The sequence below is a fragment of the Puma concolor genome, chromosome A1 (genome assembly GCF_028749965.1).
Source record: "Puma concolor isolate L17-30 chromosome A1, mPumCon1.1.hap2, whole genome shotgun sequence".
NCBI lineage: Eukaryota > Metazoa > Chordata > Mammalia > Carnivora > Felidae > Puma > Puma concolor.
The window spans coordinates 117,076,831-117,104,573 of NC_141667.1; the positions used below are offsets into that span (position 1 = coordinate 117,076,831).

The following is a 27,743-nucleotide window of genomic DNA, read 5'->3' on the forward strand; positions in this document are numbered from 1 at the left end:
TGGAAACATTTTATTAACATGTTATATGCTATTCCTTACCTTTTTTCTTATGTTGAATATTGTTATCTTTTAAAAAATTTCAGACAGAAGTCCCCAATTCAGAAATGTTGAAGGAGCAGTGTTGATCTTTTTACCAGGCCTCGCTCATATTCAACAGCTGTATGATCTCCTGTCAACTGACAGAAGATTTTTTTCTGAACGGTAACCACAGATCTTCATTATATTCCAAGTAGTTTTAAAATTAAAAAGTGTTTTGTATATTAAAACTCTTAGAATTCTCAGTCTTTTTACGTTTAATTAAAATTGTCTAAAGTGAAGTAAGGTTTTTAACATTTCTATTATAGCATTAAATGTACTAAAAATTTTAGGTATGCTTTCTGCTTTTGTTCTGTATCTTTAATTCATTAAACAGAGGGAATCCTGTGGTTCAGAATAAGATAGTGACTCACCTCCCCAACCCACTGGATAGTGCAAAACCCCTACAGAGTGCAACTTATCATTCAGATATAGGTATTCAGCTGTTTACTATATCTGTTTTGATACAGCTTATTACTGCTATCATGGTTATCACTGCAGTATCCAAGCATATTTTGAAAATTCTTTAAACCTTATATTCCATATAAATTCATATTATTTTCTCTTTGATGAATGTATGTGGTTTCATTGTACCATTCTCAGAACTTAGGTGTTTAAATTTTTTCATAATAAAAATTTTTTTAAATTGCTTTCTATTTGCAAATAAATTTTGTTATTCTTTGCAGTGTCTTCTAAAGAGAAACTCTTGCTAAGAACTATGATTTTAACTTTCAGATATAAAGTGATAGCTCTGCATTCTATTCTTTCAACTCAAGACCAAGCTGCAGCATTCACACTTCCTCCTCCTGGAGTCAGGAAGGTAAAATTCAGTACAGCAAATTTATGTGTGATCTGTTGAATATTTCATGAAAATGTAATTAAGTGTCTCACAGTTCATGGCAGACTCCAGATGCTCACTAGCTTAACATAATGAGAAAGTGAACCCAATACTTAAGTATTTGAAAATTTATAGTATACATTATTAAAGGGACAAGACTTTTAGGGGAATGACAGTTGAAAAACATGGCATCACTTTCGCTTGTGGGAAGAAAAATCACTACTTTTCCCATCCTTTTCATGAAAGATGTTGGATGTCAGGAGCTATTTGAATCCTGTACAGATTCATTGTTCTACATGTATTCATCCTGGATTATTTTTTTAATGCATAGACCATTAGGTTAGGAAATAGTCTCAGTATTTTCATTGTCTCCTCTGTTGAGGATTCTGAATGAAGAGATACTTGGTAGACAGTTTCTCAGATTTAGAAGGGGATAAAGGGTACCATATAAGAACTGTAGGGAATACTAGAGCTCCCAGAAAGCCTGGACTGCAGTGCAGGAGCCTGGATTCTGAGGCTGTTCTGATCTGTAACATTTTAGCTTCCCTCAAAGATTTGGTTTAAAGAAAAGAGTTCAACCTCTTAAAAAAAAAAAAAAAAAAATTAGATGCTACTGAGGTAGAATGAGCACCTAGGTCCCATCTAAGTCTGAGAACCCAGTATTATTTCCTAGGTCAAATGAATAAGAGAAACAAGCATTCACTATCAAAATACAGAGTTGATATAGAGCAATATACATTGAATATTTGATGCGGAATTCCCAAAATGTTTTCTCCAAGAATACAGAAGGGAAAATGCAAAAAGTGCACCATTCAGTCATCACCATTAACAATTTTAGAACGAGAGGGGCAACTGGGTGGCTCATTTGGTTAAGTGTCCTACTCTTGGTTTTCTGCTCAGGTCATGATCTCGCCGTTTGTGAGTTCAAGCCCTGTGTCAGGTTCCACCTGACAGTGCAGGAACTGCTTAGGATTCTCTCTCCCTCTTTTTCTGCTCCTTCCCTGCTTGCTCAATCTCTCAAAAATAAATACATAATAAAAAGAATTTTAAAACTAGAATTGGATCTAACATGGGATGTGGTCACAGGGATAATAAGCCAAGGCAGCAACCCACTTCTCACTGATGTACTATTTTTTCTCCAATAATTTGGAGTGATTGTGCATAGCTGTCTCTATTCTCTGACCCAATTTCCCAGCTACTTAACATCATTTTTAAGATGACTGACTAGAATTAGGGGAATGGTATTTTTGTTGGAATAAAAATCTGTAACTTTAGAGGCACCTGGGTGGCTCAGTCAGTTAAGCGTCCGACTTCGGCTCAGGTCATGATTTCGAGGTCCGTGAGTTCAAGCCCCGCGTCGGGCTCTGGGCTGACAGCTCAGAGCCTGGAGCCTGTTTCAGATTCTGTGTCTCCCTCTCTCTCTGACCCTCCCCCGTTCATGCTCTGTCTCTCCCTGTCTCAAAAATAAATAAACATTAAAAAATTAAAAAAAAAAATCTGTAACTTTAATTGGCAAGCTGAAGTGATGAAACTAATTATAACAAGTTAAAATTACACAGTAACAGCAAGTAGGTGATGGATTTTTATAACTAATGTTGAGATTCACTTTTTAAAATGCATCACCTCAAACTAAAGTTTAAATAATGGCACATTGCTGGAAGTTGTTACCTAATGTTTTGGCTTTTTCTTTATTTTCAGATTGTTTTAGCAACAAATATTGCAGAGACAGGTATCACTATTCCAGATGTTGTATTTGTAATTGACACTGGAAGAACAAAAGAAAATAAGTAAGTTTGAAAAGGGTTTGGGGCTCTTGAATTCTTAGGAGAAATCTCAGAATCATATAGGGAAAATCCCAATGTCCTAATTCTACCCAAAGCCTCAGAGAAACTATGGGAAACTTTCCAATACCCAAGAGTCTCATGCCATGTGCTTTCCTATAAATAATGCCAGTGTTCTGCTTCTTGCAGAAAACTGCTCTCCAAGAAAATTTTCAGAACATAATTTTTTGTAAATTTGTTTGCAAAACAGCTTTACAGAAACAATAATTATTTGTGAGGTTATAACAGTGTGAGTTTTGGAATCAAAGTTGGATTTAAATCTCAGATCTGTAATCTTTACCAAGTAATAATACCATTAAATATAATCATCAGTTCCCTCATTTGTAAATGGGGAGCATGAATATTTTTCATAATTGAACGTACCTGTTATAATAACTGGCACTTAACAGATAACCTTACCTGAATCTTCAGATTCAGATTACTGCTTTTTAAACATTTTAATGTTTGTATTGCAAAAACAGAGAAGACCACCTTAGTAGTCTATTGTAATCCATATATACACTGTCCCTGTATTAGGAAAATTCAGCAATATTTGGCAATATTTGACTACCTAGAGGCAGTGGTCAGATTAATTTGGAAAAGGGCAAGTTAAACAAGTTTTTTCCTTGTGCCAGAGTTTTTAATTTGATAGTATGAGATTTAGTTTGCAGTGTTTGCTAAATTATTTAAATATGAAACATGATTTGGAAAATATTGGTCCACAATTATGATAGACTATTTTAAGCTGTCTTCAGTGTAATTTTAAGAGTCACATATTTCCAGCTTTTTCAGATTTTAAGTCCTTGATCTAAATATTCTCTCCTAAAACTTTCCTTTAGGTACCATGAAAGCAGTCAGATGAGTTCTTTGGTTGAGACATTTGTCAGTAAAGCAAGTGCTCTGCAGCGCCAGGGCAGAGCTGGGAGGGTCAGAGATGGCTTCTGCTTCCGAATGTACACAAGAGAAAGGTACAACATAGCACTGGAAATTGAAAAACAAATGATTATAGTGTGGCATTTCTGATAATATGTAAAGTGTTTAATATTACTTTTCAGATTTGAAGGTTTTATGGACTATTCTGTCCCTGAAATTTTGCGTGTGCCTCTGGAGGAGTTATGTCTTCATATTATGGTAATTCTAAAGGAACTCAGGTGTTAACGTTTTCATTCTTTGCCCCTTTCTAAAAAAAAAAAAAAAAAAAAAAGATGTAAACTTCCCCTCCCCTAGATTTCCAAGTATCTTATTTACTTTTTAGTAAATACCCCTCCCCCATTTTCTTTATAAGTAAACAAACCCACTGTGCTTTAATTCTACCAGAGACACTCATATTTTGTAGACTAAAATACAGTCTCAGTACCTAGACCATTAGTTGTCAACTGGGGGCAGTATTGCTCACCAGGGGATAAGTGGCAATGTTTTCTGACATTTTTGGTTGGCAGAACTGGGAGGAGAGGGAGGCCATGCTATATGGGCATCTAGTAGGTAGAAGCCAGGGAACTGCTAAACATTCTATAGTGCACAGCACAGTCATTTAAAGAATTATATGGCCCCAAATAACAACAGTGTGGAGACTGAGAAACCCTGATGTTGACCAAGGGCTTCCTAGTCTGAAAGATCTATAATATCCTTCAGTTCTTAAGATTTTGACTTCACAAAAATCAGGAATGAAGAAACTAAAATACAGATTAGAAGATCTTGTCCTCATGCCAGCTCTTAACACATACACAGTTTCTCACACACTTGGGATTATAAAAGGATAGCCTTCCTCAGACATTTATCCTCTTTGCTCAAAATTTTACCTAAAGTTAGTTCCAATGTGACCATCTCTTTGGTCGGTTCTAACAACATACTGATTGATCGCTTTTTTAATTTGCAGAAATGCAGTCTTGGTTCTCCTGAAGATTTCCTTGCCAAAGCTTTAGATCCTCCTCAGCTTCAAGTGATCAGCAATGCAATGAATTTACTCCGAAAGATTGGAGCATGTGAACTAAATGAGCCTACACTGACTCCATTGGGCCAGCACCTTGCAGCCCTGCCTGTGAATGTCAAGATTGGCAAGATGCTTATTTTTGGTGCCATATTTGGCTGCCTTGACCCAGTGGTAAAACAAATGATGATCTTGCTTCTTCACTTTAACTATCATTTTGACTAGGGAATTACTAAGTTTGGAAGCAATTCTTAACTTTTAATTTGATTTTTTTTTTTTTTAATTAATAGAATGTCAGTACTAGCATTAAAACCAGGAGGTCTGAATGCTTGATGAGAATTTTTGAATATTTAATATTTATTTTTAAGATCATAGATATTAATCCATGTACTTAAGTATGCTGGAGGTACTATTTTGTAAATGGGTTTGGCTTTTGCTACCAAAAATCACACTTGAAATATTTATTTGAGTACATAGTAGATGATTCTTAAGGAGCTTTGAATCCCACAGATTTTTTTAAGTAGAATCAAAAACTTTCTCCTTCTCTGTTTCTGGATTATCTCTCTGAGCCAGCAATTACCAGCAGTTCAGTTTTACCTAATTATCTCAGAATTAACCAACTTTGTGCCTCTTTCTGAATCTCTGAGCTCATATGCCTGCTATTCCATTTCAACTTTACAGTTTCATCAGGCTGTGGCCTTTTCTGGGACTACAAATCAATGCTGTTTAAAAACAGAATGAAGACAGTGTAACGTACTCTAGTCTGTTTCTCTACTATTAGAAATACTCACCAGAATTGTGTTGAGCCCAAAAAATAACCTCTGTCATGATAATTAATTTGAAAAGCTGCAACAGTAAGAAATGGGTCATTATACACTCCAAATTATTTTTGAACTATTTAAAGAGCCTTGCAGGCATAGAAATATAGTAGGCCAAAAGTCCAGATATAACTGTGTGACAGACTGTGAATCACTATACACACATACAGGTTTTTATCTCCGATTCTGGTGATGTGACCTCTTTATAAATATGGTATAAAAGTGATATATTTTTTAAATTACATAAAATGAAGTCCAAAGTAATGAATTAAAATTGAATGGTAGCTACTGTAGAACACCATAAGGGTACTAAAGAAAGATGCAACTTGAAAGTGGGATTATTTTATGATTTGCTTACTTTTACAAATCAGTCTTCCGTGTATACCTCCTTAATGATAAATTTTTTTGGTTATTTATGGATAGGCAACACTAGCTGCGGTGATGACAGAGAAGTCTCCTTTTACTACACCAATTGGTCGAAAAGATGAGGCAGATCTTGCAAAATCAGCTTTGGCTATGGCTGATTCAGACCACCTGACGATCTACAATGCATACCTAGGGTAAAGAAATAATCTGGGTGTTGTCAGTAAATCGATGACCTGAGGCTATTTACTTTAAAAAATTTATCTCTGACTTTCATTAAAAAGATACATCTAAGATTTACACTTATTTTTAGTTACTTCATCTGTCAAGGTATATTTTTATAATCCTTTCTAAATAAGAACAATGTACTTTGTATTATTGTATCTATATTACCTCATATTTGAAGTTAATAATTTACTATTATACATAAAAAAAACAGTATTGCCAAATTCTTATATTCAATTAGTAGCTCCTACAACAATCAAGACCCCTCCTCTTTTTAAATGATTGTACTTTAATTAAAGCTTACTTTGGTTAGTACCTCTGAAAGAGACAGTTTGAAAAGAAAACATGTTGAACTTTGGTCATTTTATTTATCTAGATGGAAGAAGGCCCGGCAAGAAGGAGGCTATCGTTCTGAAATTGCGTATTGCCGGAGGAATTTTCTTAATAGAACATCACTGTTAACCCTAGAAGTAAGTTGTAATACAGCTTTGTAATTCAGGGTTTTTTGGTTGACTGATAGGCTTATTTTAGGAAAATGCCTACAATAGTGCTTGACATATAGTATGGATTTAATTTACTGCATTCATCTATAATTTTTTGTTTTGTTGTTCCTTCCAACAGGTAATTTTTATGTATTACACAGTGATTTAAAATAGTGTTTAACAATTATAATGTAATAATCATAAAATGCTCCAAGGCTTGGAATCTTTTTTCCTAAGAGCCCTGATTCCTTCTCGTGAGATTCTCGTTTATTTTCCTAAATATTAGCCAGCTACTTAGTTGCAGTGTAGGATGATAGTTATGGAAAGGCATCATACCCTGTGATTGACAGGGTGTATAAAGCAGGTGTATAAAGCTGCTCTTGGGATGGGAAACCTGACAGCTGTGCCCATCACTCAGGCTTTGACTACTGTTGAGGACCAGAATTATTTCTTGGAAGACAGAGTATAGACATGTAGTTAAAATATAAAGACAAGTGACTGCAAAAAGCAGGGCTCCTCCTCAAACACTTAATTTTCATGGTGCTTAGGAAATGGTGTTCATTATTACCATTTAAGCGACTACAGGTTTTACTACAGACACACTATAAAAGAATTCAGAAAATAATGTATCTCACAGAATTCCCCTATTCTCATATTTTAAAGGGTTGAATATTTTATTCTCCTATAACTTAACCCATTATTTTCTGTGCTTCAAAATAATGGCTGGAATAAGAGCAGAGACATCTCTAAGTGGAATGAATTTTGTCCTTCACAAAAGGATAAAGGGATAAACTGAAGAACAGCTGCCTCTGGGCTCACTGGGATTCAAGATGTGGAGAGCTAACACTCCTATGTCTCCACTCCACCCCACTTCCTTCCAACCTCCCAAGTTGCCTCTCAGCTCCTTCCTTCTGTGAGCCTTTTCTTCACCTTCCCTGGGCTGCATGGTTTTCCATCTCTTCACCTACCCTGTGGTGTTAAGGCAGCTGTTTGTCTTTTTCTCACCTGGCATCAAAGTCTCTTAAGCCCCAAATCAGAAACCCAAAGGAAATCCTAAATGTAAATGTCACCTTTTAATTGCTTATAGCCAGTTTACTTTGACAAATGCTTATCCTTCCTATAGGATTTAAGCTAATGGGCACTTGGTTACTAAACCTAGATAAAGGTTAAATGAAATTGCCATTGTTAGAATTAAGGTGAGACTGCCAGAGGCAAATGAGCAAAGTATTGGCAATCCAGGATCAAGATTCCTCTCCAATTCTTCTTCATTATTTGTTCTGTGTGATCATCCTCATTGAGTAAAATTGTACAGTTACCACTAAAGTAAATATATTGAACGCAAATGTGCTCAGACACATTTTTATTGCTCTGCTATTTTAGACATTATGTTTTATGACATCTAAAGTCTGGGAGTAGTGGAAATAGATAACTCTTCAATCCTTGATTTGCCAGTACAATTTTTTTTTCCTGCCTCATTTGATTTGGGCTGTAGGGAACTAAATAATAATTCGGTATCCTATCAATTTTGATAGGAAACAGCAATATATATTAAAGGGGTATTTGTCACTTTTTCTTTTTTACTCAATTATGATCTTATCTCTTTTCAACATAAACCAATCTAGGATGTAAAGCAGGAGTTAATAAAGTTGGTTAAGGCAGCAGGATTTTCATCATCCACAGCATCTAATGACTGGGAAGGAAACAGAGCCTCACACACACTGTCCTTCCAAGAAATTGCCCTTCTTAAAGCTGTATTGGCTGCTGGACTATATGACAATGTGGGAAAGATCATCTATACAAAATCAGTTGATGTTACAGAAAAATTGGCTTGTATTGTGGAGACAGCCCAAGGCAAAGCTCAAGTACATCCCTCCTCAGTAAATCGAGATTTGCAAACTTATGGATGGCTCTTATACCAAGAGAAGGTAAAATGCTCATTCTTAATGCCACGATTCAGGGTATTCTAGAAGTCAGTCATAACAAGTTAGGATGCCCCAACAAGTTATTTTTTTTTGGTTATCAAACTGAGTTTATACATATTGATTTCAAATATGTACAAAAATATAGTTTTTCATCAAAAAAGCCCTATTTCTTTCACTTAATGAAAGAGAAATATTAAAACTTCTACTCTGACCATTATCTTTCTTACTTGAAATAAGACAATTAAAGCAAATAGATATTGTTTAGTAATGTATCCATTCCCTAAGATTTCACCAAAAGGTGCTCTCTCAAAAGGGAACAAAGACCTGTTTTATGTGCATTCCAAATAACCATATGGGATAATATAGAACAATATATGCTATAGCAACAGTTTGAGTCACAATGTAACCCAAGATAAGTTAACAGCAAATATTTATAGATTACAGTTAAAACAGTCTTGTAAGTCATAGCTTGCTAAAATAACAAGGATTCATAATTTCAAGGAGTGGCTCCCAAAACTTACATGTAGAGCATGAGAAATTACTAAAGGCCATAGCTAAACACTGGTCTAGAAACTAGACACTTTAAAACAATATTATTTTTGAGCTCATTATTTTGAGCTCATTAACAGCATTGGCATTATAAAATTGTTCATAGTTTCATTTATGTTCAAGAAATATAATTCACCCTTACAATTCATGTTTTAAAATGCCTTTCGATAGTATAAATGCACCAATGGTGAATGTGATTATTATAAAATTGGCAAGTTATGCACACAACAGAATGTAAAGGTAGCTTTACGAAATTTATGATATAAATTTTATAATAGTAAATCATAGAAAAATGCTTACATGGAACATAAATGAACTTCTTACATTTTTAGGCTGTGAAGTTTTTTTTTTTTTTTCTCTTTATTCCTGTGCAGGTAAGGTATACCCGAGTATATTTGAGGGAAACTACCCTAATAACCCCTTTTCCAGTTTTACTTTTTGGTGGTGATATAGAAGTTCAACACCGGGAACGTCTTCTTTCTGTTGATGGCTGGATATATTTTCAGGTACATGCTACAACTGATCTCATAACATTAAAATTTTCTTGTAGTACTTGCAGTACTACTGCGGTGGATTTTTTAAATTTTATTGGAGTTTGCATAATTTCTGCCTACAATTTGACTTAGAGTGGAAGACCTTATTTTATCTTGCCTACATTTAAATCTGTTACAATACGTTCAATCTGTTAAATATGAAAATCAACTCTATTGCTATTACAGATGGCATTTACTACCAGTAAAAATAATTTGCCACGTGCTGTGTACTTCAATAGTTTACATGGTTTATCCCAAACTTAATACCCTAATAACCTTGTTCATTAACTTCAGTAGTTTCCTTTCTATACATGAGGCACTTAAGTTCAGTGAGAAGTTTATATAACTTTTCTTAGATTAAATGGATTGTTATTGGCAGAGCAAGTATTAGACCTAGAATTATTTGAACCTCAAACTTAAGTTCTAAAAAGACAAAGACAAATTCATAGCTTTTAATGAATATTGTCAAGTTTTCCTCTGGAAAAACTAGACTCATTTCTTTATAACCCCATCAACATTGACCAACTTAAACAAATCTAATACATTCTGCTACTGTATGCCATCATGATTTGAGTAAGACTGGAGAGTAAATTTTAAATACAACTTTAAAAATGTATGCAGTTCCCTCCAAGAGGACAGGGTGGTAGAGGTCATCTGTAATTGGATTGTGCTAATGGCTGCCTAACTCTTAAAATATATTAGAAATCATTAAATTGTAAACTTAACCATTCAGTATATTAAAGTCATGATGTGCTAAAGCAGATCATAAGGTATACAGCCTTACCTTCATTTACTGAAACACATTCACACTCCAGGGGATTAACTTTGTCCAATCTGTCTTCTCTCAACAGGCCCCTGTAAAAATAGCTGTCATTTTCAAGCAGCTTAGAGTTCTTATCGATTCCGTTTTGAGAAAAAAGCTGGAAAATCCTAAGATGTCCCTTGAAAGTAAGTATTTGATTATAATGTAAGTAGAAAACCATATACTGTTAAATATTGCAATACATTAGAGCACACTGAAGTCTTCAAGTCCATGTGATTAAAAGCTGTTTTAGTAAAATTTATTTTATGGTGAATTCTATCAGACTCATAGACAGTGCTTCATTATTCACAACCTAATTATCCTCTTAAGATTGTTAGTTTACTCCTTCCTCTTTTAAGCTTCACTTCTAAACTGCTGGCCATTTCACAGAAAAAAGGATAATAAAACTGAGCATTGTAAACTTGGATTATAAGGGACTTTCTGTGAGGTTTCCAGCATGTTTTTCTCCACCATTCTCACAAATGCTGAGCTAGTGTATATTTAAAAAGTACAACATCCTTCCAGCAGAAATCTGCAATAGACATGGAAAGTTAGATCACATTTTGATATGTTAAGAGATGTGGGCTCTTTTCTTAGGGATCTTAAAAATACTGTTTCTTTCTAGACCTGTCATTGTTTACCTTGCAGCAAGTTATCTTTTCTTTTTTTTAATGTCATAGTAGCCCCCAAGAATTTGAATGTCAGACCATGGTCCCAGTTATCAGAATTTCCCATTGCAACCACTGAAACTCGGGGCATTCCTTCACTGAAGTGTCTAAAATAAAGAATTGCAGTATTACAGCCCTGATAATTACACCTATGTAAAAAGAGTAGTAAGAAGTTGTTAGGAAGTCACAGTATCAGAGCAATTGGGTAAAAGTAGAAGTATCTGTTAACAAAACCTCCTTAGCAAATAATGTGGCCTCTGTTGCTCTGTTTGTCAAATTAATTGGTGTTTGATACCTTTGTTGTGTAGAGAGATCTGTCACCTACCTATTGACACCTCTTCAAGAGCACTTTGCTGTTAAAGGTAATTGTTTCATGTTTAGTCCAAAGGAAACAAACTATTTCCTTCCTCCTTGCCCATGCTGTGGAGATCCCTACATCTTCTGAGGAACATGGAACAACCAGTAACCCCTGCAGTACATCTCAGCCAGCGCTCCTTCTCTCTCTCAAAATAAATAAACTTTTCAAAAAAACAACAACCATAAGATCTAAGTTTATTTATTTATTTTGAGAGAGAAGGAGAGTGAAGGAGAAAGAATCCCAGGCAGGCTCTGCATTAGGGCAATGCCCAATGCAGGGCTCAAATTCACAAACTGTGAGATCATGACATGAGTTGAAATCAAGACTCAGACACTTAACCGACTGAGTCACCCAGGCGCCCCTTTAAGGAATTTTTAAAGAAACAATTCCTAATAAAGGACAAATAGTTACATCACATCATCTCTTTGGGCCTTAAGCTATTTTTTGTCAAAGTAAGGTGTGGAATAATGGTAACAATAATTAATAATATTTGTAGTGCAACAAATTCTGTTATGTGGGCATCTCTTGTTTGAATCTTGTTGAAATTAGTATTGCATTCTAACTTGAAAGAATCTTTTAATCAAGTGTGCCTGTTGGTCACATGTGTATACATTGAGAATTTAGCCAGTGATAAATTTGTTCATGGTTTTTGTTTGTTTGTTTTCCTCAGATGACAAGATACTACAGATCATTACAGAATTGATAAAAACAGAGAATAAGAACTGAAACTGAAAGTCATGGTCAACTGCTTTAAAAATTAAGATGAAGATACAGTCATGAAATTATGTGAAAATCGACCATCCCATTAAGTATTTCAGTACTTAAAATGTTGGTACTAGCCATAACTTAAAGGTGGTGGAAAAAAAGCACATACTTTAAACATGTGTAATTTTCTAGTTCCTTTTTAATGATGATTATTTGCATTGTATTTGCCACTACATTTACAATAAATTCTTTGGTATCATCCATGCTTTATACATCCTTATGTGCCTGCCTGTATAGATTCTGTAACTTAGTGTTGTGATTCCCTATGTATACACTCTATCCTCCAGCAGTCCTTCTCATCAGGAGAGTTTAGACCTTCTTGACCCAGAAGAGAAAATGAGCTTCAAAACCAGTTGTAATGTAATTAAATTTCCATGAAAAGGAACAGCTTCAGAAGTCAGTTATTTAATATTTGATAATCAAAGTTAAAACCTAAGTAAGTATACAGTATTAATAGATGCTATCTATCCACTAAGCATAAAGATGCAGTGCTAGAGAACAGGCAGGAATGGTTAATGCTACTGTTAACTTTGGGATGGATAGCTTATACCATTTACCTTTTCATATCAATGACCTTGAATCCTTGTTTGCACTCATAATTGGTAAAGTCAGTAAATGTGAGCTAGTACTGGGATATTTTTTAGTGGCTTCAGTTGTTTCACTGAGAATCTTTTGAAACTCCATTTTGATTATGTAGAGGAATTTTCCCTTCATTTCTTATCAGGATTGTGGAAGAACTTCAAATACAGTCCTGTGTAGACCAAATGGCAGGAATTCTATCAGAAGGACAAAAGATTAGAATAGGAATCTAGTCCAAATGCTGGACTCTCATAATAGGTACTCAATATTTGTTGATGAGTGAATAAAAGAAGCTGTAACTTTCACTTTATGTGCAGGTGGAAGTAAAAATAAAATTAGAGATTGCTACTACGTACTGACTTTCTGCCTGCAGTGTGATAAGGGAATTGAGAGCAAGTCAAATATGATTGCAGTTTGGAATCACTAGCTAATGCCATTAATAGAACTGGAGACATCAGAATAAAGAGTTAGTTTGTATGCTGGAGGAGGATCAGGTTGTGACCTACGGAGACTGGAGTCCTACAATAGAACTAATGTTTCCCATCACCTGAGTGTGCAAGCTAGTGCCCAAATGTTTTTTAGATATTAACCCATTTAATCCTCACAACAACCATCACAATAGGTAGTTCATTATACCCTTTTTACAAATGAGGAGACTGAGGCACAGGTAAGTGAACTAACTAGCTCCAGATCACATTGATAGTAACTGGGCCAAGAACCATTTAAATTTCTGAAATGTAACCATTATTCCTTTGAAAATGTCAAACAGTAGCATCAGGATTAGGGCCAAAGGGCCCTCACCCATCACTTGGACCCAGGTCACCATCATCTTTCACCTACATCACTGTGGTAATCTCCAAACTAGGCTCTCCCCTTCTTACTCTTCTATAATCCGTTCTCCTCCATAACTTTAAGAATAATCTTTGAATTTTTTTTTTTATTTTTTAAATTGTAACTCCAGTATAGTTAACATACAGGGTTATTTTAGTTTCAGGTGTACAGTATAGTGATTCAACAGCTCTTTGTATTCGTGCTCATTGTGACAAGTGCACTCCTTAATCCCCATCACCTATTTAACCCATTCCCTGACCCACCTGCCTTCTGGTAACCATCAATTTGTTCTCTATAGTTAAGAATGTATATTGTGATTTGTATCTTTTTCTCTTCTTTTTTTGTTCCTTAAATTTGACATGAGTGAAATCGCATGCTGTTTGTCTTTCTCTGACTTCGTTCACGTAGCATAATACCCCCTAGTTCCATCCATGTTGTCACAAATGACAAGATTTCATTCTTTTATGGCTGAGTAATACTCTGTTGTGTGTGTGTGTGTATACATACACATGACCTACACATTTCTAAATGATCTGTACCTTACAACTCTCCAACCTCCTTTTCTCCTGTCCCATTTCTCACAGTGCTCCAGCCACACCAGGCTCCTTTTGAATCCAACTGGCCTTTTCAACATTTGCACATGCTCTTCTCTGCTGTAAAGTACTGCTTCTGTTCTTTACCAAACAGAACTTATCCTGCATCATTGCTGTCTCCACAGACCACCCTACTGACTTCCTCACTGACCACTCTTCCTGAAGTACATCTCCCCTTCCAATTGTTCTTACGACACAATACTTTCCTCAGCATGTAACATCTGCTTTTTGATTTCTCCCACTAGACTATATGCTGCACCATGACGGTGTCACTCATGAATGTATACTGAGTACAATGCCTGGCACATATAGGCATTTAGTAAATGTCTGCCAAATGCATCACTGAGAATGAGGGAAGTGAGAACAAGGAGTCAAATATGACTGCAGCTTCTTATGGAAGTCAAGAAAGATAATTAAGAGTGGCAAGGAAGGACATGGTCACAGGTCCCACAACCACCTACACATTCAAAGACTGACTAGGATGTATGGGACTCAGAGGCTATAGTTGATTCTAGAGAATGGATACACAACAGGTTTAGCAAGGAAAAAAGACATCACATAGACTCTGGCAGAATCTACACAGGCTTCCCGTACATGTTGTGCAGTCTTTCTACCCACAGAAGCCCAGTTGAGACTCAGAGTCAAAAAGTATTTTTCTGGAGGTGGCTCATGTAGGCACAAAAATCAAAACTGTAACTATCAAAATTCCAGACTCCCAGAAAAAAAGCAAGCATTCAGTGCCCCAAGCAGGCGAAACAGTGTTATCTGAAAAACATGCAACTTTTCAAAAGCCAAGCTCCCAGGCTCCAGCCAGGAGCCAACTCTGCAGGCAGGCTCTCCTAAAGATAGCAACCTGGGGGCTGCAATGTTAACCCTCCATACACACAAAGCCTAATTTTTAGGGAATGAATACAAACTCAAAGGCTGGGGCACCAAATCAGTACTCTTTACAGATATGAAGAAACAAGGCTAAGAGGTTGAGGAATGAGATATTTTAGGATGGGAAGATCCTCACTGATTTGCAGACAAAACAAATAACCAAAAGAGAGACTAAGAATAATATTAGTATGAGGGGTGCTTGGCTCACTCAGTGGGTAGAACATGCAACTCTTGAATTCAAGCCTCATGGGCATGGAGACTATTTAAAATATGTATATATGTGTGTGTGTGTGTGTGTGTGTGTGTGTGTGTGTGTGTATAATATTAGCATCAGAGAGAACCCAACAAAGAACTAAACAAGATTATCAGGAACAAGTTGGGAAGGCTTTTTGGCTTTCCTCAGCAATGAATGCTTAGGATCTTGAGGAGATGAACAGATAAAGTCGATAGTGGGCATTTTTTGCTTTCAGGTGACCATGAGATCTTAGAATGAAACAGACTGTCTCATTGAATCACTGTCCAAAAATGCTTACATAAAAGCAAACGGCACTAGAAGAGAGGCCATGGACAAGGAAAACGGAGAGGCTGAGGAATTAGAAGTCAGAATCTAATCCTAATTCATTGTGAATAAGTGAAGGTAAGGAGGGTGATTAAGAAAGAATGTCAGAATTTATATATGTATGTATGTTTATTTTGAGAAAGTGCATGCATGCATGAGCAAGCGGGAGGTGGGGGCAGAGAAAGAGGGAGAGAGAATATCAAACAGGCTTTGCACTGTCAGTGCAGAGTCCGACACAGGGCTCAATCTCACAATATGATCATGACTTGAGCCAAAGTCAGGAGCAGGATGCTTAACTGAATGAGCCACCCAGGTGTCCCAACAATTTCAGGATTTAAAATTTGAGATGTAATTGTTGCAATAAGTAAACCTAATGCTGGTAGACAACAAAATAGACATGGGTATCACAGAAGATAGGTTCAGAAACAGGATGATCAATATGTTGTTTTAACAGTGTGGACGCAGGAAAAGGATGGAGAAGACTAGGCCAGTGCTATTGTGCTATGGTTGGTGGGAAAGCAGCAAAGTGCCGGACCTTAAATACAGGGCCCTAGAGATACACGGTGGCAGAAAGGAGGCAGAAGGGAGGGAGGGGATCGTATGAGAAAATGGCATTCTCTTCAGGTAAGAAGTTGTTGAATCCTGGTAGTGGTAGAGGAATATTTCAATCTCTTCTCAAGGTACATCAATTCTTACATTCACAAGTAGAACAGTCTTAATTAAAGAAGATTAACTGGAAGGAAAGGAAACATTAAAGGAAAGCAGATTTCTATTAAAAACTTTTTTCCAGGGGCGCCTGGGTGGCTCAGTCAGTTGAACTTCCAACTTCAGCCCAGGTCACAATCTCACGGTATGTGAAGCTGAACCCCACATGGGACTCTGTGCTGGCAGCTCAGAGCCTGGAGCCTGCTTTGGATTCTGTGTCTCCTCCTCTCTCTGTCCCTCCCCTGCTCATGCTCTGTCTGTGTCTCTCAATAGTAAATAAATGTTAAAAAAAATTTTTTTAAGCACTTTTTTCCATTAAAAATTTTTTAGGGGCTCCTGAGTGTCTCAGTTGAGGGTACAAGTTTGGCTCGGGTCATGATCTTGCAGTTTGTGCTTTGAGCCCACTGGGCTCACTGCTATGAGCACAGAGCATGCTTCAGATCCTCTGTCCCCCTCTCTCTGCCCCTCCCCTGTTTGAGCTCTCTCATAAAAAAAAACATTGAAAAAAATTGGGGGGGGGGGGGGGACACCTGGGTGGCTCAGTCAGTTGACGGTCCGATTTCAGCTCAGGTCATGATCTTAAGTGATCTTATTTTTTTAAGGGCTCCTGGGTGGCTGACTTGAGCATACAAGTTTGGCTTGGGTCATTATCTCGTGGTTCATGAATTTGAGCCCCACATCTGGCTGGCTGCGGTCAGTGCAGAGCCTGCTTAAGATCTTCTGTCCTCCTCTCTCTCTGCCTCTTCCCGGCTTGTGCTCTTTCTCAAAAATAAATAAATATTCAGAAAAATTTTTTCAACTGAACATTATGTGATAAGCACTGAACTAAGCTTTATTATATTTTTGTTTAGTCCTGACCACAATCCTAAGGGGAGACGGATAATTTATTTCCAATTTATAGATGAAGAAATTGAGGCTAAGAAGCTAAATTTTCTGAGGTCACTCAGCTAGTGAGGAAAAATGAAAAGACCATTCAAAAATAATCTGAGCAGTATATAGGCATAAGGATAGATGTATAGATCTATGGAACAGTATTGAGAATTCACAAATAAACCCACCCATCTATGGTAAGCTGCTTTTTAAAAAGCGTGCCAAGACCATCAATAAAGAGCAGTCTTTTCAAGAAATGATGCTGGGACAAATGGTTACCCATATGCAAAAGAATTAATTTGGACCCTGATCTTATACCATATTCAAAAAATTAAGTGCATCATAAAGCTAAAAGTAAAAACACTGGTTCTTCAAAGGACACCATCAAGGAAGTAAAAGTCAACTCATGTAATGCAACAAATTATTTGAAAATCCTAATAAAGGACTTGTATGTAGAATATATAAAGAAATGTTACAACTCAATGGTAAAATAGAACCCAATTAAAAAATGAGCAAACTAGGAATAGAAGGAAATTACCTCAACATCATCAAGGACATAGATGAAAATCCCACAGCTAACATCATACCGATGTTGGTGAAAAACAAAGCTTTTACTCTAAGATCAAGAATGAGCAAGGATACCCACTCTAACCACTTTTATTCAGCATAGTACTGGAAGTACTAGCTAGAACAACTATGCAAAAAAGAGAAATAAAAGGCATTCAAATAAGAAAGGAAGAAGTAAAATTATCTCTATTTGCAGGTGACATATATGTAGAAACCTGTTACCTCTCTCCCTCTCTCCCTCTCTCTCTCTCTCTCTCTCTCTCTCACACACACACACACACACACACACACACACACACACACACACAGAGTTAGAACTAATATTCAGCAAATTTGTAGGATCAAAAAAATTAACATCTAAAAATCAGTTGCATTTTTACATACTTAACAAAGAACAGTCAAAAAAATTTAAGAAAACAATCCCATTTGCAATGACATAGAAAATAATGAATTATTCAGGAAGAAGTTTAGCCAAGGAGGCAAAAGACTTGTGTACTAAAACACTGCTGAAATAAATTAAAGATGGCACAAATAAAAGGAAAATAAATGCTTATGGATTGGAAGACTGAGTATTGTTCAAATGTCTATACTACCCAAAGCAATCTACAGATTTAATGCAATCCCTATAAAAGTCCCAATGGTATTTTTTACAGAAATAGAAAAAACAATTCTAGGAGTTCCTGGGTGTCTCAGTTGGTTGAGTGTCTGACTCTTGATTTCTGCTCACGTTGTGGGATCAGGTCCATGTCAGGCTTGTGCTGAGGGTGAGGCCTGCTTAAGATTCATTCTCTCTCTCTCTCTCTCTCTCTCTCTCTCTCTCTCTCTCTCTCAGGTCATGATCTCATGGTTTGTGGGTTTGAGCCCCACATCAGGCACTTATAGTGCAGAGCCTGCCTAGGATTCTCTCTCTCCCTCACTCTAACCCTACCTGACTTGTGCTCTTGCTCACTCTCTCTCAAAATAAAAAATTAAAAAAATTATCTGTCTTCCTCTGCTCTTCTACCCTTCTTGCACGCTCTCTCTCTAAAATAAAAAAATAATAGGGGCGCCAGTCCGACTTCGGCTTAGGTAACGATCTCGCAGTTCATGAGGTGGAGCCCCACATGGGGCTCTGTGCTGACAGCTGAGAGCCTAGAGCCTGCTTCCAATTCTGTGTCGTCTTCTCTCTCTGCCTGCCCCCCCATTCATGCTCTGTCTCTCTCAAAAATAAATAAAAGCTAAAAAAAATTTTTTTAATAAAATAAAAATTAATTTTAAAAAATAAAAATTAATAAAATTAAAAATTAAAAAAACAATTCTAAAATTTATAATGGAACAACAAATGACCCCAAAAGCCCAACAATCTTGAGGAAAAAGAACAAAGCTCAAGGTCTCACACTTCCTGATTTCTAAACATTACAGAGCTACAGTAATCACAACAGCATGGTATTGGGATACCCAAGACAGACATATAAATCAACAGAACAGAATAGAGGGCGCAGAAATAAATCCACACCTACATGGTCAAATGATATTCAAGAAGTGTGCCAAAACCAAACAATGGGGAAAGGACAGTCTCTTCAACAGAAGCTACTGGGAAAATTGGATATCCATATGCAAAAGAATGAAACTGCACCCCATCTTACATCATACATAATAACAATCAATTCAAAATGGATTTGGGGCGCCTGGGTGGCTCATGCGGTTGAGCGTCCGACTTCAGCTCAGGTCATGATCTCACGGTCTGTGAGTTTGAGACCCGTGTCAGGCTCTGTGCTGAATCTCAGAGCCCGGAGCCTGCTTCAGATTCTGTGTCTCCCTCTCTCTCTGCCCCTCCCCTGCTCATGCTCTGTCTCTCTCTGTCTCAAAAATAAATAAAACATTAAAAAAAAATTAAAAAATGGATTAAAGACTTAAACCAAGATCTAAAACTGTAAAGCTCCTACAAGAAACGTAAAGGGAAAGCTTCATAACACTGGTAATGGAAATGGTTTATTGGATAGGCCACTAAAAGCACAGGCAAGAAAAGCAGGTAACATCAAAGTAGAAAGTTTCTGCATGGCAAAGGAAACAATCAAAAGAGATAAAAGGTAATCTATGGTACGGGAGAAAATATTTGCAAGTTATGTATCTGAAAAGGGGTTAATATCCAAAATAAGTACTCCTACAACTCCATAACAACAAAAAAACCCCCAAAAAAACCAACAACAAAGAACCCTAAATTATCTGATTTTAAAAATGAGCAAAGGACTATGAATAGACATTTCTCCAAAGAAGATGTAAAATGACCAGTAAGTATATGAAAAGATGACCGACACTGCTAACCATAAGGGAAATGTAAATCAAAACCATAATGAGGTATCACTTCACACCTGTTAGGATGGCTATTTAGAAAATAATCATTGTTAGCAAGGATGTTGGAAGTGCAAACTTTGCACACTGATGGTAGGAAGGTAAAATGGTGCAGTTGCTATGGAAAACAGTATGGAGGTTCCTTAAAAAATTAAAAATAGAAATACCATATGATCTACCATCATTCCCACTTCTGGATATTTATCCAGAAGAACTGGAATCACCATCTTAAAGACATATTTATACTTTCATGTTTACTGCAGCATTATTCACAACAGCCAAGTAGAAACAACCTAAATGTTCAATGACAGATGAATGGATAAAGAAAAGGTGGTAAATGCATATCATGGAATATTTTTCAACTTTTAAGAAGAAGGGAATTCTGCAATATGTGACAACATGAATAAACATAGAGGACATTATGTTAAGTGAAATAAGCCAGTCACAGGACAAATACTGCATGATTCCACATACGTGAGGTATCTAAAATAGTCAAACTCACAGAAACAAAATAGAGTGGTGGTTGTCAGGAGCCGGGAAGGAGGAGAAATGCGGAGCTACTATTCAATGGTATAAAGTTTCAACCACATAACATAAAAAAATTCTAGAGATCTGCTATACAACACTAATACCATATGTGTGTACTTAAAATTTATTAAGAGGGTAGATCTCACATGTGTTTTTCACCACAATAAAAAAAACAAAGGATATGAATAGGTTTTTTCCCCACAGAAGATACACAAGTGGCTAAAATTCATGGAAAGATGTTTAAGAGTGTTAATAGAGAAATGCAAATGAAAACCCTAACGAGGTACTTCCTCACCACTACTAATATAACTAAAAAGGCAGACAATATCAAGTGTTGGTAAGAATTTGGAGAAAATGGACCCCTCATACATTGCTGGAGGAATATATAATTGTGCAACCACTTTGGCAAACAGTTCCTCAAAAAGTTAATCAAAGAGTCAATACATGGCTCAGCAGCAATTCCATTTCTAGCTATATACCCCAAAGAAATAAAAACCTATGTCCACAGAAAAAGCTGTACATCACCCAAAGAGCCAAAGCAATCTTGAGAAAGAAGCACAAAGCAGGAGATACCAAGCTGCCAGATTTCAAATTATACTACAAAGCTATAACAGTCAAAACAGTATGGTACTGGCAAGAAAAAAGACACACAGAGATCAATGAAATAGGACAGAGAGCCCACAAGTAAACCCACGTTTAGGAGGTCAAGATGCACTTGGGGCTTCATTGGTTGAGCATCCAACTTCAGCTCAGGTCATGATCTCACAGTTCATGAGTTCGAGCCCCGTGTCGGGCTCTGTGCTGACAGTTCAGAGCCTGGAGCCTGGTTCGGATTCTATGTCTCCTTCACTCTCTGCCCCTCCCTCTCTCCCTCCCTTCATGTCTCTCTCTCTCAAAAATAAACCAACATTTAAAAAAAATGAGAAGGTCAATTAATCTATGAGAAAGGAGACAAGAATATACCATGGGGAAAAGACAGTCTTTTCAGGAAATGGTTTTGGGAAAACTAAATAGCTACATGCACAAGAATGAAAATGGACCACTATCTTACACCATATATGAAAACAAATTCAAAATGGATTAAAGACTTGAATGTAAGATCTGAAACCATAAAACTACTAGGAAAAAACAAAGGAAATAAACTTTCTGCCATTGGTCTTAGCAATAATTTTTTGACCAGTCTCCTGAGGAAAGGGAAACAAAAGCTAAAATAAAGAAATGAGGTTATATCAAATGAAAAATCTTTTGGACAGTGAAAGAAACCAGTAACACAACAAAAAGGCAGCCTACTAAATGGGAAAAGATATTTTCCAATCATACATCTGATAAGGGGTTAATATCCAAACTATCCAACCAACCATTATAAAATGGGCAGCAGGGGCACCTGGGAGGCTCAGTCAGTTGAGCATCCCACTTCAGCTCCAGTCATGATCTCGCAGTTTGTGAGTTCAAACCCTGTGTTGGGCTCTGGACTGACAGCTCAGAGCCTGGAGCCTGCTTCAGATTCTGTGTCTCCCTCTCTCTCTGCCTCTCCCCAACTTGTGCTCTCTCTCTCTCAAAAATAAATCAACATTAAAAAAAAAAAAGTAAAGAAATGAATGTTACAGGAATGTATTCTCCAGAATACGGGAGAATTATGTTATAGTCTAGAATGCAATTCTAAAATACAATCTAGAATGCACAATGTCTGGAACAAATCAGATGCTTCCTAAGCAGTTCACACATATATGCCTCTAAGCTGAAACAGAAATAGCAGATATGGTAATAATACAGAAATGTGGGTCATAATGCTGAGGAACATTGAGCATCTGTCAGTCTCTCCAAAGTACTAGGAAACACTGCTCCTGAAGGATACAACTTTAACATCCAGACTTGCCACATGGGAAGAAAATAAATTCAGCCACTCTATCCATTCATTTCAAACCCACATAGCTAAACACACTTAGAGAGTGGAGCCTGCCTCTCAACAGGGCACCTAACTTCCAACAGGGCAACCGAACTTGCTACTTGCTGAAAGCTTTTGTTAACTGCAGACCCTTGGTGGCTTTTCTCATAAATTCTAAGAAATATGTGACAAGGCAGCCCTCAACAGCTGCTCTGTTTTGATCTGCACCCTGTGATTTGACATTCAAGTAGCTGCATTACATATCATGTCCTTCAGCCTTCCCCTTTGTTGTTCTTCAATAGGACCAGCTTTGCTTTCCATTTAGGACAAAGGGTTATTTTACCACAGTCTAAAGATACTAATTGCTGCCCTCTTTGTTGTCTGTGTGGTAGGGAAAGAAAAGACACGATAGATCTTCCCTATTTAACAGAGGAGCCTGAGGTTATTTTAACATAGGATGTCCCACTGGACATTAAAAAGAACTTTCTGCAACCCGCAGGCTCATCATTTAAAATAATAAAAGTAACAATAATAAGCACAGAGATGTACTAGCTTTATCTTTCATGTGGTTGGGAAAAATTCACTGTGTACAGTGAGCCTACTTCAAATTCACGTCTTTGCCAATCACCTTGAGATAACTACTTCAGGAGAATTTAACTATCCTTATCTAAACATTTGTAGGATTCCCTCCCCACCAGAAAACACTGCTCCCCAAACAAGGACATATCAATTGAACCGATATTTTGAGAAATCTCACTTAGGGAATGGATTTGCGCAACATTAAAAGAAAAAGACATTTTCACTTGTGAACACAAGCAGCACATGAGCATTGCTTTCCAAAAGGCATCCCTCACCATCTAACTGAAAATACTCCCCATTCACTCTCCAGGGCAGCACACTCAAATTGCTGCACAGACTTACTACGTGTGTGAGAGAGAGAGAGAGAGAGAGAGAGAGAGAGAGAGAGAGAGAGAGAGAGAGAGAGAAGAGCTGGGGACAGGCAGAGAGGGAGGGAAAGAGAGAATCCCAAGCAGACTCCGTGCTGTCAGTGGAGAGCCCAACACAGGGCTCCTATGACCTGAGCCCACTCGAGAGTCAGACGCTTAACCGACTGAGCCACCCAAGCACCCCTGATATCGTTTACATTTTGTTCACAGTTTTACTTTCAGCCTCTCCCCTCCCCATTCTGTGCAAGCAGAGGCTTTGTGTATCCTATCCACTGCTGCAAACCTAGAGCAGTGCCCAGTACTTAGTAGGCACTTGTTAAATATTGGCTGTGAAATGGCAGAGACAGACAACCACAGTATGTAGGTACAGTGATATTCTAGTAACAGATCTTTTTTTAAAGATCCTTTATTGATTTGTCTTGGATCTACTAATTAATTTAAAATGCATGTTCACACCAAGAATGGAAGGTGGAAAGAAAGCTGAACATTTAAACAACCTATCAGTCACTGCTAAGGTACAAACCCACCCGTTTTTTTCCCCTCACTCTTCAGGTCAGCTTCCTTTATGAGACCATCTCTTCACTCTGAGCAAGGCTGCCAGATAACCAAATTTGTCCTCTCCCGACAATTTAAACTTGTTTATTCAGCACCAGTGCTCTCTGTGAGAAACTAAGTCAACTGTCACTTTCTCATGTCATCACCTGCTAAGAGGTGGCTGGTTCACAGAAATCAGATACAGTCTGTGGTCATCACACTCCAAATGGCTTCACACTTCTCTTAGCCTTGAAGCCTTGCTTCTTTTTCCCTAGCTCAACTTGTGCCTCCTGGCACATGCTTGGGGTAGGGAACTCTGCCTGCCTTGCTAAACTGCACCACAGAGCCTCCAGGATTATCACAAAAAGGTCCAACCAGCTCTGACCCGCTGGGCTCCTCCATCTTTTGTGGACTCTGTTCCCTCAGCTTTACTCTTCTTTCTAAGCAGCGGCCCAAGGGTGGACTCAAAGCCTTTTCTTGGTTCTCGCTTAGCATTTAACGAACATAGAAGAGCATAAGGATGAATGTCCAGGCTAGAATCACAGATTTGGGTTTAAATCCTAGTTTTCTGCTTACTAGCTGTGTATCTTCAAGCAAGCACCTGATCCTCTCTAAAAATTCTCTCATTTGTAGAAATGGTAAAATAATTGTACCTCTTTCGTACGGTTGAAGTGATGGTTGAAGTGATAAAAGTGCAACATAACAAGACCTAAGAAGTCACTGAATGCTGGCAATAACAAGGTCCTATGTGATCTGGCCCCATGACCTCTCCCACCTCATCTGCTGCTCTCCTTTTCACTCCTACTCCAGCTACACTAGTGTCCTTGCTGTTCCTCCACATGGCAGACCTGCTCATGCCTTGGGGCCCCTGCATCACTATTTTCTCTGGCTAGGATGCTACCCCCTCAGATGTCCACATGGCCAACTCCCCCATTTCCTAGAGTTCTCTGCCCAAATTTTTCCAGTGAACTTTATCTAACTAATGTATTAAATAACGCAATCTACCTGTGGCACTTCCCATGTGCCAGTCCCTGTATTGCTTGTCTCTCCGGGCACTTCCATCCCCATAAACTCCATGAAGACCGGGATATTTGTCTGTTCCGTTCACTGATATATAATCCAACTTCCAAAAGAACAGTTTCACTTATGAAGTTACAAAACTTTGCTCCCGGAGTACACAGGCCCTGTTCTACTCTATCCACTCTTTCTATGTCCACATACAATAGTGATCACCATTTTTCAGGACTAACCTCGGTTCCCTGTTTTCTAACTTCCAGACCACATGCATATGAAAAATGCTATTTTTGAAAGAGATTACACATAAATATAGTTCAAAATTCAAAAGATCATGACAGTGTATAGCAGGAAGACCCTCTCTCTCTTATTTCTGTCTCCCAGGATTTCTTCCCAAAGGCAATCAATGTTACCAGTTTCTTGTGTATCTTTCCAGAGAGATTCTATGCATATATAAAGATATATGTAGATACTCTCCTTTTTTTTTACACAAGTGACAATATATTTGACATACTGCTCTGTATCTTGCTTTATTTAACACTGTATTTTGAAAATCCTTCTACATCAGTCCATAACCATCTACCTCATTCTTTTTTTTTTTTTTTTAAGTAGGCTCTACAACAAGGAGCCCAACTTGGGGCTTGAACTTACCATCCTGAGATCAAGACCCGGGCTGAGATCAAGAGTTGGATGCTTAACCAACTGAGTCACCCTGGTGCCCCCTGCCTCATTCTTTTTAACAGCTGCATAATATTTTGTGTTTTAGATGTCCCTTATTGAACACAATCAACGTTTTGCTTTTAACAAGGATATTGTGATAAACACCTTTTTATAAAGTAATTTTGCACTGATGCAGAATAATTATCAAGGAGTGGAAATGCAGAGTTAAAGATTATGTACATTTTAAATCTTTACAGATCTTGCCAAATTGTCTTCCAAAATGGCTGTACCAATTTACACTCTCACCAAAAACATGAGGTCTATTTCCCTAAATCCTCTTACCAAACGTTTGAACTTTTATCAATCAGATTATGTACAATATAGTATCTCATGATGGATTTAGCTTGCATTTTTCTTGTTATGAGTGAATCATGGAGGACTGTTCCCTCCTGCCACCTTGGATCTACATGGGCAATTCTACCATCCAAAGGGAAAGGACCAAAGAGAGCATCAGGCTATCACAGTCTGAAGAAAAGCTTTCAAGGCCCACTGAAGCAAGTCACTTAGTCTCCCGTATTTCAAAAGAGCTGGGGCCTGAAGTGGCCCCAAAGAGAATGCTACTGTACTTACTACTCTTTTACTTCTTCTCAATGTCCAATTCTTATCATATATGTAGGTATATCAGCAAAATTATGGCAGTTATTATTTTCTTCAGCCACATTGGATACCAGAAATTCACTTCTGACTTCAAGTATCCTAAACACTTTCCAATTTAGGCACTTAACTACATTAATAGAAAACAGTCTTTAGTAAATTTAATTTTTAGTGACCAATATACATTTTAGTGACTTAAAATCAAAAGTGAGCTCAAGGATCTTGAGGTGCTAACAAAATAGTTCACATATCTGGTACCAACCCCAACCCACCTACTCTGTTTGCTAAACAAGGTATTGTTAGTAAATGCATTCCTCCTACCTCAATCACTGTCCAAGACCTGGGGCAGGATGAGGGTGGGGGTTTTTCATTGAAGATGAAGTGCCAAAGTGGAAAAAAACAAAACAAGGTAACTTTAGTTCTATTATATTAATACTCTCTTGCGGGTTCCAAAAACCACACCTGAAAATAAGTAGGGTCAAATCATGGTTAATCAACCTTCATTATAAAAGCCTGGGCTTAATTAGGTCCTACATCTTTTTTTTGTTTGTTTAATGTTTGTTTATTCATCTTGAGATAGAGGTGAGAGAGAATCTCGAGCAGGCTCCACATTGTCAGCACGGAGCCCAATGTGGGGCTTGAACCCATGAGCTGTGAGATCATGACTTAAGCCAAAATCTAGAGTAGGACACTTAACTGACTGAGTCACCCATGTGCCCCTAGGTTCTACGTCTTTAAAGTATTTTAGATCTACCTAGTGCCTTTAAGGTGCATTGCACCCAGGTCTCAAATTAGAAAAGAGAAATTAATTTTAAAGACTCCTCATAAGAAAAATAAAAAGCCCTTAACTTGGACCATATTGTTCATACCACAAATACTGCATCTAAATGGCCTCCAGTCTTTTTCCCTACAATCCATTTTCCACACATCAGCCAGAATAATCTTTTAAAACAAAAGACAGATTTTCTCTCTTTGGATTAAGACCTCTTCAGTGGCTTCAGGTAAAGTCTTTAGCATTTAATGTACCTTCAAGACACTGCATGACCTTGCTGTTGAAACAGTATCATGCTGATTATGGAACAGGGAGCCAGGCTGAGTTTGAATCCTTGTTCTACCCTTTACTATCTGTGGGACCTTGGCCGAATTAATTTTCCTCTTACTCCTCAATTTTCTTATCTATAAAATGAGGACAATAATAGAATCTATCTCATAGAGTTGTCGTGAAGATTAAATACTATAATAATATTCATATGGATCATAACACAGTACCAGACATACAAGTTTGGGTCAGTATTAACGATTATCTCACTTTTTCTCTCCCTTACAACTCTGTGTTCCAGCCATTCCTTATCAGGTAGACCCTAGAATGTTACAAGAGCCATAATTTCAGACCTTCCAACATCCTATTCCTTTTTGTGGGGAATTGTCACCCAAATCCCTCTTCTCTTCTTTCAAGCCCCCC

At 37.4% G+C, this 27,743-nt stretch overlaps 1 protein-coding gene and 1 long non-coding RNA gene across 3 annotated transcripts in view; one reads left to right on the plus strand and one right to left on the minus strand.

The window, feature by feature from the left end:
- DHX29 (DExH-box helicase 29) overlaps positions 1–12,346 on the plus strand; it is a 45,820-nt gene extending 33,474 nt beyond the window's left edge. The window contains exons 16-27 of one of the 2 annotated variants that reach the window (XM_025924107.2): positions 84–201; positions 811–895; positions 2,612–2,700; positions 3,573–3,701; positions 3,789–3,864; positions 4,610–4,834; positions 5,902–6,038; positions 6,443–6,536; positions 8,171–8,473; positions 9,394–9,525; positions 10,404–10,500; positions 12,051–12,346. In XM_025924107.2, coding sequence (XP_025779892.1) covers positions 84–201; positions 811–895; positions 2,612–2,700; positions 3,573–3,701; positions 3,789–3,864; positions 4,610–4,834; positions 5,902–6,038; positions 6,443–6,536; positions 8,171–8,473; positions 9,394–9,525; positions 10,404–10,500; positions 12,051–12,106 — 1,541 coding nt within the window. In that variant the 3' untranslated portion in view covers positions 12,107–12,346. The remainder of the gene's footprint in view (positions 1–83; positions 202–810; positions 896–2,611; positions 2,701–3,572; positions 3,702–3,788; positions 3,865–4,609; positions 4,835–5,901; positions 6,039–6,442; positions 6,537–8,170; positions 8,474–9,393; positions 9,526–10,403; positions 10,501–12,050) is intronic. The other variant, XM_086700907.1, reaches the window with a different exon arrangement.
- LOC147584385 (uncharacterized) lies at positions 32–26,675 on the minus strand. Its single transcript, XR_015249137.1, has 3 exons — positions 26,603–26,675; positions 10,337–10,407; positions 32–176 (listed from the first exon to the last, which is right to left on the minus strand). It is a non-coding gene; the product is annotated as an uncharacterized LOC147584385 (long non-coding RNA).
- Between the last annotated feature and the right edge of the window lie 1,068 nt (positions 26,676–27,743).